General features: G+C 38.8%; 9 protein-coding genes across 9 annotated transcripts; 7 read left to right on the top strand and 2 right to left on the bottom strand.

Annotated features, from left to right (window-relative positions):
- Window positions 1-1780: 1780 nt before the first annotated feature.
- On the top strand, window positions 1781-2050 carry RHIMIDRAFT_120425 (uncharacterized protein). The gene has a single exon (XM_023605395.1). The coding sequence runs from the start codon at window positions 1841-1843 to the stop codon at window positions 2009-2011; it is 171 nt and encodes a 56-aa protein (XP_023467172.1). The 5' UTR covers window positions 1781-1840; the 3' UTR covers window positions 2012-2050.
- Window positions 2051-2835: 785 nt separating this feature from the next.
- On the top strand, window positions 2836-3321 carry RHIMIDRAFT_250655 (uncharacterized protein; the record flags this gene model as incomplete). The annotated part of the gene is made up of 3 exons (XM_023610743.1): window positions 2836-2896; window positions 2925-3014; window positions 3053-3321. 3 exons carry the CDS (start codon window positions 2836-2838, stop codon window positions 3319-3321), a joined length of 420 nt encoding a protein of 139 aa, XP_023467173.1.
- Window positions 3322-3673: 352 nt separating this feature from the next.
- Window positions 3674-4737, top strand: RHIMIDRAFT_279424 (uncharacterized protein). Its single transcript, XM_023612845.1, has 3 exons — window positions 3674-4169; window positions 4248-4350; window positions 4408-4737. Exons 1-3 carry the CDS (start codon window positions 4106-4108, stop codon window positions 4553-4555), a joined length of 315 nt encoding a protein of 104 aa, XP_023467174.1. The 5' UTR covers window positions 3674-4105; the 3' UTR covers window positions 4556-4737.
- Window positions 4738-6441: 1704 nt separating this feature from the next.
- RHIMIDRAFT_236526 (uncharacterized protein) lies at window positions 6442-7040 on the top strand (the record flags this gene model as incomplete). The annotated part of the gene is made up of 2 exons (XM_023608573.1): window positions 6442-6672; window positions 6738-7040. The coding sequence occupies 2 exons, from the start codon at window positions 6442-6444 to the stop codon at window positions 7038-7040; spliced, it is 534 nt and encodes a 177-aa protein (XP_023467175.1).
- An 899-nt stretch (window positions 7041-7939) lies between these two features.
- On the bottom strand, window positions 7940-11106 carry RHIMIDRAFT_312679 (uncharacterized protein). Its single transcript, XM_023614823.1, has 2 exons — window positions 10968-11106; window positions 7940-10915 (listed from the first exon to the last, which is right to left on the bottom strand). The coding sequence occupies exons 1-2, from the start codon at window positions 11070-11072 to the stop codon at window positions 8198-8200; spliced, it is 2823 nt and encodes a 940-aa protein (XP_023467176.1). The 5' UTR covers window positions 11073-11106; the 3' UTR covers window positions 7940-8197.
- A 334-nt stretch (window positions 11107-11440) lies between these two features.
- On the top strand, window positions 11441-12523 carry RHIMIDRAFT_287365 (uncharacterized protein; the record flags this gene model as incomplete). Its single annotated transcript, XM_023613463.1, has 5 exons — window positions 11441-11600; window positions 11653-11778; window positions 11826-12006; window positions 12061-12235; window positions 12290-12523. The coding sequence occupies 5 exons, from the start codon at window positions 11441-11443 to the stop codon at window positions 12521-12523; spliced, it is 876 nt and encodes a 291-aa protein (XP_023467177.1).
- A 164-nt stretch (window positions 12524-12687) lies between these two features.
- On the top strand, window positions 12688-14368 carry RHIMIDRAFT_250658 (kinase-like protein; the record flags this gene model as incomplete). The annotated part of the gene is made up of 6 exons (XM_023610744.1): window positions 12688-12893; window positions 12939-13092; window positions 13142-13389; window positions 13439-13687; window positions 13742-13938; window positions 13971-14368. The coding sequence occupies 6 exons, from the start codon at window positions 12688-12690 to the stop codon at window positions 14366-14368; spliced, it is 1452 nt and encodes a 483-aa protein (XP_023467178.1).
- RHIMIDRAFT_120477 (uncharacterized protein) lies at window positions 14200-16411 on the top strand. The gene is made up of 3 exons (XM_023605396.1): window positions 14200-14486; window positions 14545-14578; window positions 14645-16411. Exons 1-3 carry the CDS (start codon window positions 14428-14430, stop codon window positions 15923-15925), a joined length of 1374 nt encoding a protein of 457 aa, XP_023467179.1. The 5' UTR covers window positions 14200-14427; the 3' UTR covers window positions 15926-16411.
- On the bottom strand, window positions 16044-16475 carry RHIMIDRAFT_120498 (uncharacterized protein). Its single transcript, XM_023605397.1, has 2 exons — window positions 16465-16475; window positions 16044-16384 (listed from the first exon to the last, which is right to left on the bottom strand). Coding segments are annotated over exons 1-2 (324 nt in total). The 5' UTR covers window positions 16467-16475; the 3' UTR covers window positions 16044-16062.
- Between the last annotated feature and the right edge of the window lies 1 nt (window position 16476).

Consider the following 16476-nt stretch of genomic DNA (forward strand, 5'->3'; position numbering starts at 1 on the left):
CTTCTTCAAAGTGCTTGTCTATTACGACATTTATCCAAGCATTTATGAGAATGTCCAACAATTCCTTTAAAATCACTTAGTTTCAAACTATTAGAAGCTTCACTGATCCGAGTCATCAACGTTTCCTTCTCAAGAAATTTGTTTCATTTCACTTTACTCTTGACCACCGACCAGAATTGTTCAATTGGGTTGAGCTCAGGGGAATAAGGAGGCAAGTAAGCGCAGCGATAACCGCGAGATTCTATGTATTTGGCTATGTCCTCGGATGTATGGATAGGAGCATTATCCATCACGAGGTAGTGGCCTTTCATGTGTGGATACTGGTCCATTTCATCCATTGTAACTTTTAGAAAGCTAATATAGTGTCCGATAGCCGTTCCTTTGCTCACATATCCAATACCATCACCTCTCTTTCTCTTTTTACTGGACGGAGGCTGAGGAAGCTGAAGACTACATTTTATTAAACCTTCAGCAGAAATTGCGCCTAGAATGGTTGTAGTTGTTGCTCGTGTTTTGGGAACTGTAACCACTGCAGGGGAACCTTTCTTTGACCATGCCATACTACGTTTCAGATTAATATGGAAAGCAGATTCGTCAAGAAAGACACAATTTTTTGTAAAATCCATATCTGTTTTATCCCATTTACGAATCCAATCCAAGCGCTCTTGAATCTTTTCTTCGCTGTTTCGGTCTATGGGCTGAAGCCGAGCTTTTTTAAGAGACAAATTGCAATGGCTTTTTACAAAATCGAACAAAGTAGTTTTGGATACTTTTAATTCTGTAAATGTTTGCTTTAACTTTTTCATTATTTCGTCTAAGACGACGGAAGGATTCTCATCTATACACTCGAGAATAGTATTTTTGTGTTCCTCATGGAGAATACGTGGGCGGCCAGTTTTTCTCCGTTTCTCAAAGATGCTGTCAGGATCCTTCTCGTATTGTGCAGCCCATTTTTGTCCTGTATGAACGTGAATCCCTAGCTGTTTTGCTGCAGCTGCAGCACTCAGACATCTCTCAAATAACAGTTTGAAGAACCTCACTTTGTCCTGATCAGAGTAGTGGGTGTAGCTTCGTTTCATTGATGTTTCTTTCATTTTAACGTCGTTACTAGGTTTCACCTTTTCGATCTGCATTGTCTCTATCATTTTCTCGCTCTCCAAATGCAGTTGATCTAAATATTGTGTATGAGAACTCAACGTTTCGAGTCGAAACTGCTCCTCATCAACAATATAATCCATTGGCTCAGGCCTGCCGTACTCATCGACAGCAGAACCTTTTCCATTTTCATACAAAAACTGAATGTTCATTGTCATATAATTTCTGGTGTAATTGTGAAAAAGAAATAAAAAAGAAGATAGCATTTGGGGTGCATTTATATACCCAAATATGCCAAGACTTGTACTACAAAATAATTTTGGCAACACGGGCATCCGAGGGCGAATTTATATTTTATACAACATGAATTTTGTTCTCGTCTTCGAATGAATTCATTTTTGTGCAACCTGAATTTTGTTCTCGATTCAGTGTGCATTTGTTTTCGACCGATGACGAATCTACTTTCCGAAAAGAGTGTAAATTGGAATTTAATCGCTTGGAGATTATCGAGCACAAGAGGGAAGAATATGGTCTTGCAAAAGATACTCAAGGATTCTTGAACAAACAGACTCGACATAATACAAGCAAATTCTATGGATATGGGTAACATGTCTTCGCCAACTGGTGCCACAACAACCAGCTGGATCCTAGAGCATACGATCCAAAAACCGTGCTAAGGTTCCTGGTAGATCATAATCATCTATCATATCAACGTCTGTACGTAATTAGGTCTGCCATCAACTCGATGTACAGCGTCTTATACTCGCAACACTTGGTAATATCTCAGCATCCGTTAATTCTGCAATTCTTCAAAGCCAGGCGAAAAATCCAATTACCGTATTCCAGAGTTACACGATTTAGAAACTTGGAACTTACAACTGTTGACTCACCTAATCAAAAAGTGTGGAAACAATGAAGATCTTTCTCTCAAGACACTTCAGCAGAAGACCCTGCCCCTACTAGGGATTACAACAATGCGGCAGCCACGTTCGGACTTCGGGCGTTTACAATATCAGGACGTGCAGTTCCAGTTCAATCAGGAGAAACCATTTGGCGTTACCTTACTCTCACAAAAACCCAAGGAAGTATAATTCCCATTCACTGATATCAATCCCTAGCATGTACGCAGCGCAAAGTGGCAACACTATCGATAAGACTAAGCAACATGCCCATTGGCCTCATCAATCGGACGCTTTCGAACAGTTCTATTTGAAGCCTTTCAACTCACACGCGGAAAGCTCAAGGGTCACAATTTAATTTTTCTTCATCTGAGGACCATACCACCACATCGTGTGAAAAGAAGGTAATAGTGATTGACTTACAACGGACGAACATTTTAGATTGTACACATATGTGAAAAAAAAGCTCGCATACTTTTTTTTCTTTATTATCTTAAACTCATTTAGAGGACATACAAGACAATGCTTATGACGGAAAGAGCTTTGAGTCAGTTGAGGTGGATATCGACAACTCTATTTCTGTGAGCGTGCAGTCTATTTCCGAAAAGGTACAAGCCTTTGAAATCATTATGTTTGTACAGCGGATTCGCTTTCTTAGCTTGCGTCCACCTAAGGTCCACCTTTTCTTTGTATTTTTAGCTAGTGTCCACCTCGGGCCCACCCTGTCTACTTGATGTCCTCAAACTCAGGAATAATGATCACACACTAACAAGCAACTTGTGTATTCTTTGGTGACATATTGACTCCTGAAAACGAAGCCCTGAATGGAGCAAAAATTGCAATGTGTCCAGACGTTGGATTGTGCTACATCGACGTGCCGACGGAGCCATATCTTGTAGCAAGTAATCGAATCAACGTTTTCCCTTTCAGTTACAAACAATACTGTTGTGCAGAACTGGGCCCACCATCTAGAAGAAGGAAATGAAGAAATAGAATGTGAAACTAATGACAAAGTTATCCGTAAGCATTGCTCCTGTTTTCTTGCTTATTCGTTACAGTCCATAAACTAGCGTCACAGCTTTTAGATTCTGAATCACATCTTGTCGAGCTCGTAAACAACATCTTTCTCATAAACGATCCACAAAATGAAAAGGTGTACGAACGTCTGGATATGTCATCAGAGGAGATTTTCACAATCACAAAACAGTATACAAGCTTGTATCAAGATGGGAACACCCGATCATTTGCCCAGTTTGCCAAAAAATGTGATGCCAAATATTTGGACGCACAGGTATCAAAAAAAACGCAACAAAGGTGGTCGAGTTAAGCGCAAAATCTTATTTGTAATGAAAGAGGAGGACAGAGGTATGTAGTACGATAAAAAAATGTACCAAAACCTAACCTAGAGCTATCCAGTTCACTCTCTCTTATATAAAATACGAATTTATCATAATTACACGTGATTGATCTTGGTTCTTTATTGATCAAACTGACAAGATAAAACTAAAACTAAAACAAAAAATAACAACAATTCTTTTTTATCTCTTTCTCCTTGAAAAGAAGAAACCGATATGACGTTTTTATAAAAGTCATGTTTAGTTTGACTCTGCAGATTGAAAAGCTTTGTTGGTCTACATCATAGAGACGGCACCCGTAGAACTAGTTTAGCTTCTGGTGCATTTCCTGGTGCATGTAGTGTTTCCCAAAAGAATTGAATTGTATTATAGCTAGCATTGAAAGCTATGGGAGAAGAAAGGAAAAATGAAGCGTGGCTTTGCAAGCATCTATCAAATTGGAAGCTAGAGCGGAAGCACTCAAGATTGTTATAGGCATTTGATGAACACAACTCCGTATTGACATTATGCAATGAAGCTTTTTTAGTGCACAATATTGCTAACTATCAAAGTAAATACGAGCGCTTCATCGACAAGTTAAAGAAATATGGCTTCAAAGTCGTAGTATATGTAAGAAAAAGCCCATGTAAACTGTCGAATGATGCCTTAATGGATAAGCTTCAAAAAAGGATCGAATATTTGAAGGAAAGGTCGCTTATTGAATTTGCATAGGTTTCTTCACGAAGCTGTGCCGGAAGCCCTATTGACTCCAGAGACATGTCTAATACTGTTGAAGAGCTTGAGAAAATGGAGTTGTGGCATTGTGCTGGGAGCACACAAAGTAAGTTTTAGAGAAATGGAATGTTGGAAGAACAATAAAAAGGAACTGCATAGTGGATTAATTTTTGATTTTATATAGCTCTTTTATCAAAGTTATCAGCAAATAGTAAAAAAGTATGCCTTATAATCGTCGATTACGCAGCACTTTTCACGAATGCCGATTATATCAGAACTTTGGTCAAGTAAATTATATAGCGTCATGATTCTTGATTATTAGTCGTGTATTAACACTCCAACAGTAATTATAATTCTTTAGAATGCATTGTGGTCGATCGGTTTCACGAAACTGGAAAGTATGAAGTACACAGTCGCGATAAAATACTCAACAACAACAACTATTTGAAGTCTTTTGCGTGCCGTGAAGTCCCTTCCCGTCGTTCTAAATGATACCTACGTTTACGTAGTGGGGAAATCACGGTCAATAGCCCCTCTCATTCTTTTCCTTTGGATTATGCATTGTCTTATCTTACATTATTTTATTAAAAGCGCCCAGCACACTCTTGTCAGTCTTTCTTGTATTCCTCTTTTTTTTTTTTTCCTATTTTAATCCATCATTACCTTCTCCTTACTTATATATTATACACATTCTGTCAACTTTGCTTCTTATGTGTTTTATTTCTTAAATCATAAGCCGCTTTTTTCTACTTTCTGTATATGCTGGGATGTGAACGCTATAAGTGAGTGTTTTTATCTATAAATCGCTTCAAAATATTTTAACTTATTGTATGCTATGGCCACCTTCTCTATGCAGCAGCAACATATACACCTCTATGTCTTCATTTGTCTAATGAAGGAATAATTTTCAGTATATATGACTAGTGGCTGTATAATTCTCTTAGCAGAAGTTTTCGCCTCCCATGAAATTTACGCCATAAAACAAAATTACAAACATATGGTACACTGGTGTGGAAATTTTAATACTAGTATTGAAAACCAAAATGCTGTCGAAGTAAAGGCTGAAAATGTGGCAAGTGCCCACACATCATGGCTGACACAGCTCAAAAACTTATTTTAATTTAGTTTAGTTAGTAGACTCGCCATTAAAAATGGCCAACACTACATGCGCCAGAAAATAGGCTAATGCTACGGGCGCTTAATTGGGGCGCTACCTATGTTGTCACTACACCTTCACACTACGATGAATAATTATTTTTTTGTAGCTGCTCACAGCAAAATGTTTTTGGAGTTGTCCGTTTCATTAAACCAATCCAACATCAGTAGCAATGGCAGAAACAACAATTACACGTGGACAAGCGCCTTGCATATTTTATGGCAAACTCGTCAATGAAGAAAACGAAAAGGAATGAGAGAAACGAGTTGATGACCTTATAGAATTCGACATTTGCTATTTAGAAAGCGTACCTTCCGAACCTTTCTTTATTGCCAAAGTCCAAATGAAAAGATTCCCAGATCGTTACAAGTCGTATCCTCGAATGACATCAATTCATTGACTTATCCTAGTTTATCGAGAGATAGGGTTCAGCTGACAGCTGCATTCTGTCCAATGCCAGCACCAGCTTTGTAGTCTTTTTTCCGTAAAATCAATTTTTACTAAATAGAATCTTATATCATCACAACATTATCAATAAATATTCATTGCTTTATTCGTCGTAAATAAAGATATCATATATTTAACTCTCATCGACTTATTGCACTTTTTTATTTTTTTATTGTTCGTCTTTGTCTCCTACCTTTTTACTTGGCAAAACATATAATCTTTTTTAAACAAAACCTTTATACGTTTGGTAACCCGAAGTGGGCCCAAAGTGGGCCTTATGTGGACCCGAGGTGGACACTAGCTAAAAATACAAAGAAAAGGTGGACTTTAGGTGGACGCAAGCTAAGAAAGCGAATCCGCTGTACAAACATAATGATTTCAAAGGCTTGTACCTTTTCGGAAATAGACTGCACGCTCACAGAAATAGAGTTGTCGATATCCACCTCAACTGACTCAAAGCTCTTTCCGTCATAAGCATTGTCTTGTATGTCCTCTAAATGAGTTTAAGATAATAAAGAAAAAAAAGTATGCGAGCTTTATTTCACATATGTGTGCAATCTAAATTTAGATTTCAGAGTACCTTTTCTAAGTTTTTGCAACTATATTCAAGAACCAGATAGACTTTATTCACAACAATTCTGCTGATAAACCCCTTCTAGCTTACGATGAAAGTGTAGACGAAATGAGCTTCGACGGTTTCGCTATTCAATACGGCGAGATCAAAATGCTAGTTGACATTGACTCCGTTCCTGGGCCCAAGCTATAACCTGTCAGGATGGAAATTGTAGTAGACAGCCTTGTTGAGGACTTTAAGGAAGTTATCATCGCGACACCTAAGAATTACAAAAAGTATGACGAAGACCAAATTGTTCACTTTATCAGCATAATACAAGTGGAGGGATTGATTGTAGCCAATGCAGCAGAACAATGCGGCATATCTCGTAGTTCTGCCTACAAGCTTCTGAATGAGTTTAACGACGGCTTCTTTTCGGTTCTCCATGGAGCAGTAAAGAAGAAGCTCAAGCGTGAGCCCAAAAACTATTTTGCGAACGCTCGACCTTTTTGATTAAGATCTTCGAAGAAAACCCTTCACTTGTCCTTATTGAAGCAAAGCAGCAGCTTCGCGAACATTTTGTTGGCTTTGAAATATCTGTTAATGGACTTTATAAGCAGATTCGTGAGAAATACGCAATCTCGTTGAAGCAGACAACGAAATATACCTTGGGACGAGACGTCCCAAGAACCATTGAGGTGCGCTTCAATATCAACTCTCATTGGGAAGCTGCAGAAGTCAACTTTCAGGAAAGCTGTGTGTTTGTTAATGAGGCAGGTTTCCACTTACAACTGATGAGAGGCCGCGCTTGGCTAAGGTAGATGATCCTGCAAAAGTGAAAGAATACACCCAAAAGGGTATAAATATTAGCAATGTTGGCTTTTGGAAAAGTCTGTTGTTCCAAGGCTGAGCCGCTCAAGAAAAATGACGTCGCCAAGATCGAGAGGGGCTTACAGAGGCGGCCTCCTCAAAGAAGAGAAAGGCTGGTGCTCAAGGCAACGCAAAGTCAGTACAGTTAAAGAAAGGTACTACGGCTTACCAAATTATGAAGCTTATGGAGTCAGGTATGGACATCCTTGATAGTCATGGTATGAAGAAGACGCTTATAGTTATGAACAATTGTAGAATTCACCGCTCCCGTTTTTTTGTGGATGCCATTAACAAGTGTGGCTATAATTCATTATTCATGCCACCCTACTCTCCTTTTGTAAACCTCACCGAAGAGCGTTAGTCAAAGTTCACGAAGGATATCAGACAAAATCTTCTTGACAAAAAAGACCAGATTACACCCCCATATTGCCAAGACTTGTGCACAGATTACCAAGCCCTGCTACCAAAGTTGAAACAATACATAATAGGACCTATTGGGATAGATGTTTATAGAAAGAGATTGGCTTGAAGTAGTCTCAATCTCAAGTTTGAATGTTGTAGGAACTTAGCACAGTGTCGGTCATTCAATTACTGTTTGACAAGAAAGGATTGTCATTATGCAACCCTTTTAACAAGTAATAAGATAGATATCATTTCAATGTTCAGTTCTACAACCATTAATAAATCAATTTAAGAAAAGAAAAAGAAAAAGAAAAAAGAAGTAACCATGGCAATAAATTATAGAATGTACTTTATAAGCAACCATGGCCTAAAGAAAAAAAGAATCATCTTCATGTGGTAGACAAGGAGACAAAGTGTTTCAGCTTGGACGCATTCACCCTCAGCATAACAACAAGTGGCAGCAATACACGTGTATATAGTCTATATACTAAACCGACTGCAGTGCTATTTATATTTGAATATCGGATAAACATAGACACACGCTTTATTTAAGGGTTTACATAGTGCATTTGAACACAATACTCCTTTGAGGTCATATGTTACTGTGCTTAACATTTAAACAATCCTGCAGGGTCAATTCACAAACACAAAAAGTTGACAACATCCCATGATCACACTATTTATTATACAATACACTCTTTACACTTTAAACATAGGTAACTTCATCAATGCCCAAACTACGCCTGACCTGCATGAGAGCAACAAGCTCCTTTATACTTTCTTCAAGGATGACCACATTATTCAAAAGCATAGATAAGGTGATCTCTGTGCTCTTATCGTGTCGTTTCTTTGCCTTGGAAGGATCAATGCCTGCCTTGGGCGCAAACGTATGTTCATCTTCATCGTCAAGATCCAAGATTGGCTCTTCTCGTTCATCTACAAAATGGGAAGGAAACAGAGGCTGGATGCGCACAGAGGTTGTTTTTCGTATGTGAAGAGCCAATGGCGACATCGGATTATTCATCACTGCTGTCATATTGATTTGTGATCCATGACCGAGACGAGAGCCGACCATAGTGGATGAAGATGAAGAGGGACTAAGTGCTGGTGTCTCGGTCGAGGTCGGTCGCAGCACAGAAGGTCGTCGGTTGAATTGAGTTGATACATGGTTACTGCGCGACACGTTTGTTGTTGTCGAACTGGATGGAGACATGAGCTTTCGGTCTATAAAAGACACTTCTCCCGTGATCAACGCATTACGGCGCTCTTCCAATAGGGCATCAAAGGCTGGTATCTCTGATCGGTAATAGTCTATTTGCTGTGTCAGGGTGCGCAAGAGGGTAAAGAAAGGGGGATACGATTTGAAAAAGGTAGGTCGTGTCACCTTGGCAGATTCTCTTTCTGCACCAAAATCAATGCTTCGATCATCCTCTTCGTCATCCTCGTCCACAGGTGCTGTCGCCTCAAAGTGAGCATAAATATCTTGGCTGCGGATCTTGGGTTGACTGGCCGTAGCCTGTCCGTTTGGGTTCAGGATCAAGACATCATCCGGACTGGTCTGGTCGCTTTCGCTAAACGCAATCCATCCTTCCAGACTACGATAGGGACAAAGAGCGAGTGCGGTGATGACGCCTGTCAGTGCGAGATTGAGTTCTGCCGACTGCGTGAAGAAGTGACTGAGAAGGCTTAGAAGGATCTGCAGAAGTTGATCTGAAGGACGAATACGATGTCTAAAGAGTGGTTTGGCAGCTCTTGCCTGTCGTTTTCGCTCATCCTCTTCCTTCTTGAGATCTTCGTAGCGCTGTCCATACTTGAAACTTCTTCGTCGTTTGGTCTTAGGCGTTTCCTTTACGCCCGATCGAGAACGGTCGTTGTAAGGTTTTAGATGATGATAGCATCCGTCGTTGTCGATGATGGCTTCAATATCACGAAGGTAGCCTTCATACCCAGACGAGAGGATGTCCTTGGCGTGTGTCGAGTCGATGGCGATGATAAGTGAAAAATACAATTCGACCTCACGTAGGTGATGAGAGACAGTCGTCGCCTTTTTGTTGATATCAGGGTCGACAGAGAGTAGACGAAGAGCGTATCGACAATGGTTCATCACGAGCGTCTTTAGTAGTTTCAATGTCGCAATGACTGCTGTCTGCGAGTTGGATTGGAGTCGACTAAAGATGAGATCCTTTAATGTAAAATGAGTGATCTTGTTGATATCGAGGTGTCGCATGCTGGACCCTTCATCGTTCGTGTCTGGATCAAGCGGCTGGTGTTCCTCATCCATCAAAAAGCCAACAACAACTCTTGCGAGATCCTCCTGCTGAACGGTCTGAAGGATGAGGTCGATGTAGCTGATGACAGCCACAGAAGAACCATCAGTATCAGAGCATTCGAGAATGGAAGGATAAAGGATATTTTCTAAAAAGATCGTGCGTACGTTGTTTAACAACGAGGAACAAATGTCGGCATTAGGGCAACGTGTCAATACGTCCTGACAAAATTCGAGCAGTTTGAGAAACGAGTCAAGTTGAAACCTGAATTCGGGTGAATCGGAATATTCGACACTCATGCCCAAGGGAAACCGTATGCGCGATTGTGGTGGGGTATCGATCGAACACTCGCCTAATAAAAATGTGGTTGGATTAGAGCAGGTGGAATCGATCTCGTCTTGGACGATAAGTTTTCTAGGTAATTGAGAATACAATGCACCGAGTCCAGCGGCCATGATTGTTGCAAAATCGGAACCTAGAATGAAGTCTCCTAGCTGATCATTTGCCATTTCCATCAGGAACAGCAATCCTGTACGTGCAAAGTCACCCGATCGTCCTTCTCTATGTACAAATCGCAACAGATACGTAAATAGCAGAAACTCATATTCTGGTGCCTGTGGTTCTTGTTGTTGTTGTTGTTGTTCTGGCTGCTTTAAATGATTATCATAGTTATCTAATGGGTGATGATCTGTGTTCTTTTGTGGGGTTGTTAACCAATGTTTATCATGAAAGAAGATATTTAAAAGAGCAGGGAATCCATGGATTTTTGAACAAATGATATACATCAAGTCCACCAAGTCATCAGTGTATAGTTGACTCAGACGATCACTCAACACACAAAAGCGTAATAGCTTAATTGTTGGTTTATGGACTGCGTTGTGTACTAGGAACCTATCATCCAACAGATCAACCATGCTAGCGATAGTCCTGATTGCTTCCCCTCTGAATCCTATTGGATAATCTGCCTTTTCTGCTACATTGACAAGGTATTGAAGTATACCATTCTTTAAGAAATATTCCATACAGACACCTGCTGTATTATCCTCTTGTCGAGCCTCTTCGTCTACTAATAAATCTACCATTTGTCGTAGTTTGCTGGGTATCTCTGTTTGTTGAACATGTATATTTGCTTTTCTATCGTCCGTGACAAATATATTCTAATAACACAAAGCTTAATATAATTCCAAACCACATTCTTATTCATCTTACATGAATATACTCCCAACACTTGTGAAATTTGGCGAGCTGCATTGCGCTTGTTGGTTGTACCTTGGGAGGTGCAATACGTTTCTTGAACTTTGCAAAATAGTCCATATTAAACAACCCTGCAGCAGACACACAGTAAAAGAAGAAAAGAAGTAAAAAGAAGTACAAAAAAAAAGAAAAGTAATATATGAAAATAGGTTTTTGTGTAATGTTGATTATTTTGTATAGTTCTCTCTCTTTTTTCTCATTGCTTGTATTTAAACAAAGATGAAAAGAAAAAGACCTTTTGATTCTCTTTTTCTTGTTATTGTTATTGTCAATAATATACGCATATATTGACATAAAGAAGTAAGGGGGAATGGATATATGGTTGAATGTAATCACGTTATTGGCTGGATTGAATGACCGCATTACATTAATCAATGTAGAGCTACTACTTGCTTTTTTTTTCTCTTTCTTTTTCTTATTAAGAAACAATGGCCGATTATGAACAACAAGCAAATAATTTAATTAATGAAGCACAAAAGAAGCTCAACTCTTGGAAAATATTCTCGTTTTTTGGTCCCTCAAACAAATATGAAGAAGTAGCAGAGATTTATGAAAAGGCAGGCAACATGTATAAACTAGCTCAACAATGTAATGTACAATCTATTATTATCATATAAGCATAATTAAACCCCTAGATCAGGGCAAAAGGCAGGTGATGCTTTTACAGAGGCAGCCAAATTATTTCAACGTGGGAACTGTGCCAAGTTTGAAGGTTCAAGAGCATATGATAACGCGGCCAAAAGTTATAAGCGTATGGATGCCAAAGGTATGTAATCATTATGATAACTAAAAGGAGGTATTGATATTTTATAGCTGCTGTTGGTGCTTTGAAGGAGGCGATCATTTTAGATCAAGAGGGCGGCAATTTTCGGTCTGCGGCAAAGCACTATCAAGATATTGCAGAGTTATATGAAAGTGATATAGCAAGTCCACAAGATGCTTATGAAGCATATCAAAAAGCAGCAGATTTGTACAATGCAGATGATTCACCAGCGTAAGACTTGTCTTTGTAAACGATGACATCAAGGTTGACACACTATTTCTTTAGTTTAGCCAACAAATGCTTATTGAAAGTGGCTCAATTTGCAGCAGATTTGAAACTCTATCAGGTGGCTATTGAAAAATATGAACAAGTGGCCTCAGCAGCTGTAGATGATCCTTTACTTAAATGGTCTTTGAAAGACTACTTCTTCAGAGCCGGTCTTTGTCACTTGTTGACAGGTGTATGTATTGATGATTATATATAAAGAAAAAGTTACTTATGTTTTACAATATAGGATATGGTCAAGACAACTCAAGCATTAGCAAATTATTGTAATATGGATGTATCATTTGAGTCAACTAGAGAATATGGATTACTGAAAGGAATTATAGAATGTATCGATGAAGGGGATGTTGATCGATTCACACAGTTAGTATTTGACTATGATAAATTATCAAGATTAGATCCTTGGAAGACAGCTGTGTTATTGGAGATTAAAAAGACGATCGAAAGTGAAGATTTACGTTAAATAAGCACGCATATAATTTTGTCCTTCTTTCTTTTTCTCTTTCTTTTTTTATTATTACTATTATTATTAAACTACGGCATAACCATTTATAGTTTAAACTTTATATTTAAATAACAAAAGGGAAAACAAAGGACCTGTCATACCCTTTTTTTTTATTGATCAGGATGAAGTCTAGACTTGTGTTGAAGGCAACATTACATTATGTAGACATTGTCAAAAAGATCAATCCAACCTTTAGACATGAACTTGTTTATATACCAAAAAGAACATTGACAAACCCAAGAGAACCATCAAAGAATAATGGATATGACAACATAAATGATGATTATATTCTAAGAGTCAAGGAGATCATATCAAGTACAAAAGAAAGGTAAGAAAGACAATAGAGATAATAGAGACTGATATGAGCTTTTAGTTATGAAATACTAGAATTGATGGGTCAAGGAACATTTGGTCAAGTAGTTCAATGTAGGGAGTTATCTACAAATAATCTTGTAGCTGTTAAAGTCATCAAGAGACATCGTGCATTTACTGCTCAAGGAGAAAAGGAGATAAACACTTTAAAAATGGTAATATCAATTGGAGACAAAGAGAGGCTTGGCTCATAGTTTTCTATAGTTGAATGATCATTCGAGATACAAGGATAAATATCTACAATTACGTGATCATTTTGTCTTTAGAGGTCATATCTGTCTAGTATTCGAATTACTCTCTGTTAGTTTACATAAAATATTAAAACAAAAGCCCCGCTTGTCTATATTGGATATCAAATTGATCTCAGTACGAATACTAGAAACACTCGCTTTACTTGCAGATTTACATATTATTCATACTGACTTAAAGCCTGATAATATTCTACTCAAAAGGTAACCAGGGAAAACATGTGAAGTTCTGTATGCTAATAATTTGAATTAGTCCAGATGATTTACACGATGTAAAACTGATTGATTATGGATCAGCCTGCTTAGAGACGGACAGACCAACAAACTATCATATACAAACTGCATTCTATCGATCACCCGAGGTCATCATTAAGGCACCTTATAATTGTGCAGTTGATATGTGGTCCTTTGGATGCTTTGTTGCTGAACTTTATTTAGAAAAACCACTATTTCCAAGTGGAAATGAAATCATTTTATTACACATGATGGCAAAGACATTACAGTAAGTCATTCTTTTTTTTTTACGTCGTAATTTATTCACTCATATATCCAAAAGATCCTTACCACCAGATCATATGCTTCACAAGGGTGAAAAATCTCAAAAGTTTTTCCATATTAAAGGTACACAATCAGATGTGACAAAGCTGCGGGAAATAGGTGCACATGATATTTCAGCAACCTCCCTTGACGAAAGAATCACGGGCCATCCTCGATCAGATGATGATACTGAAGAAGGTATTTCCATCATATTTTGTACGTATGATACTGATTCTCTTTTTTTTTAGATCAGAAATGTTTACTTGATTTTCTAAAAAAGATACTAGTGTATGATCCAGACAAACGCTATACGCCCAGACAAGCATTACAGCATCCTTTCATCACAACAGACCCCGTCATTCATTCGTCCTCTTCTATTTCACGTACGACCGAAGAAAGCAGCGAGATTAAGACTCCTTCTCCTCCTCTTCATAAACCGGATGCAAAACCCTTAAAGTCTATACTAAAAAAAAAGAGCAGTAAAGATTTGAAAGTACCCCTTCCTCAACTAGATAATACCCTCGATAGCACTGTGGCTTTGATCTATCAACAACCAAGACCTACCTCTGGTTTCATAAACACATACCCCTTTCAGAGTCCTCAGCACCCCGCCATGGCATACTACACGCATTATTTTTCTCATTGAGAAACTGTGTAACATTTTTTCTTTCTTTCTGTTATTTTCTACAAATAATTCCCAATAAAATGATGCTCTCAGGAAGTAAAAGACCTACAATTCAGTCTAACAGCGTTAAAATTAAGAGGTAAAACCAAAGAGAAAAAGAAAGAAAATGCACTCGGAGTGAACTGATTCACTTTAAGCATTATTGGCACAGAACGACGATTAAAAGAAAAGGTTTGATGACACATACACACACAATGAGAGAAGTATATGTAGAAAAATAGCTGATATCACTAGTAGAGAGCAGAAAAGATCATGACAACATTCTATGAACAAGTCAACATCACACCAAATCCTGATGATCTTCCTTTGTTAGAATTAAAGCAAACTGAATTCAACAAATACTTGTTTGATCTTGACGACTTGGATCGAGATCAACAGTTACTCTGGGATTTAGCCAACGCGCTTTTTGAAAATCGACCTTTGGATTGGCTTCGAGATCTGGTCAAACCTGGACTAGAAGACACTCTTGGCCAATTCCGTAAACAGTACAAAAACGACTCATTCTCGACTGTCTTTGTCTATCTTACCTATGGACAGCGAGAAAGGGCCAGCGACGAAGCACGTAGAGCTGGCGATTTTAAGCTGTCAATGTACATTTCCCATTCAGCCACAAAGGACCTTCGCGCGATGATGAAGGAGCAGATCGAGATATTTCAAAAGACGCCAGGCGAGTGGTCAGAATACAGTGAGTTCAGGAAGAAATGTTGGTACGTGATCGCAGGCGAATTCGGCCTTGTCGAAACGAACCTTGTTGTAACAGAGGGTATATCTTGGCAGTGTGTTATCGGTATGTATCTCTGGTACTCACCGTCAGCAAATTTGGTCGAGTACAATGAAACAAGACGCGTTCCGGTGAACCCGAATCTGTCGCAGATGGCGACTCTGAAGCGCACGGCTGCTCCTGACAAGCAATGCCTGTGGTATCAGCTTCTTCAGTGGTGGCTCGGGGATCCTGATATGGCGCATCTGGACAGTTGGCCACTGGATTTACTCTTTTTGTTATCGGTGTATCTGCCTGATCGTATTCAGGACGATGTGTTTATTGAACAGTGGCGTAATGAGCTCGAAAAGATGGACAAGATCGAATGGGCACTGTTTGCTTCCCAATTTGGAAAGAAAGATAAGGCAGCAGATAGAGTCAAGTATATACTAAGAAATGGCGAATGGGAAGATCAAGACAAGCTGGTTCAGCAATTTCAAATACCAAAAAAATGGATCTATATTGCCAAGTCACTGAGGGCACATGATGACTGGGATTTTGAAGCAGAGTATGAGTGTCTGATTGAGGGGGAATTGCTTAATGAAGCCTTTATGGCGCTGCTACACTTTCTTTTGCCCAAGAACTTTTATTGTAACCGTTTTTTTTTTTTTCTTTTTGAAGAAATGATAATAACTCATCGTTACCATAGGCACACCCACGGCACTGCGAACAGGTTTAACTTACATCATGGAATACCCAGATCAAGATCGGCCCGACATACAACTGTTGAAGGAAGCATACATGTATTTGATCAATAAACAAGAGGAGAAAAAAGACGATTTACTTCAGAGATTACAAGAATATTCCAGTTTATTAGAAAGCTTTCCAAATGCACACCAATTGATTATCAAGTTAATAAACGCCATTCAAGATTAGTCTTCTTTTCTTAAATCCGTTATAGTCTGTTGTTTGAGTATTTCTGGTACGCTAATACAATGGCCACACCAGTGACCAAACCCTTATAAAAGGCAATAGCTGTAGGAGAGACCAAGAAATGTTCTGCCTCTTCAATTTTTGGTGCTGCTCTCCGTCGAAGATCAGCCAGCTCTGCCTTCAATTTCTCCATTTCTTCTTCAGCATGTCTAGACGCCCTTTCATATTGATCAGAGGCGTTATGAATACCTTTTTTCATCGTCTCTGCTGCGTCAGATACACCTCGATGCGCACTAGATGCAGCCTGGTCTACTTTTTCGTTAGTCTTGTCTTTATCTGCCATCCTTTTTTTGAGAAATATAAATAGCAAGAAAAAAATAATTGAAAATGCAGCTTTGGCTTGTTTTATTCTTGATTTACGTACATTAATTGGACA

The sequence above is a fragment of the Rhizopus microsporus genome (assembly GCF_002708625.1).
Source record: "Rhizopus microsporus ATCC 52813 unplaced genomic scaffold scaffold_6, whole genome shotgun sequence".
Classification (NCBI taxonomy): Eukaryota; Fungi; Mucoromycota; class Mucoromycetes; order Mucorales; family Rhizopodaceae; genus Rhizopus; species Rhizopus microsporus.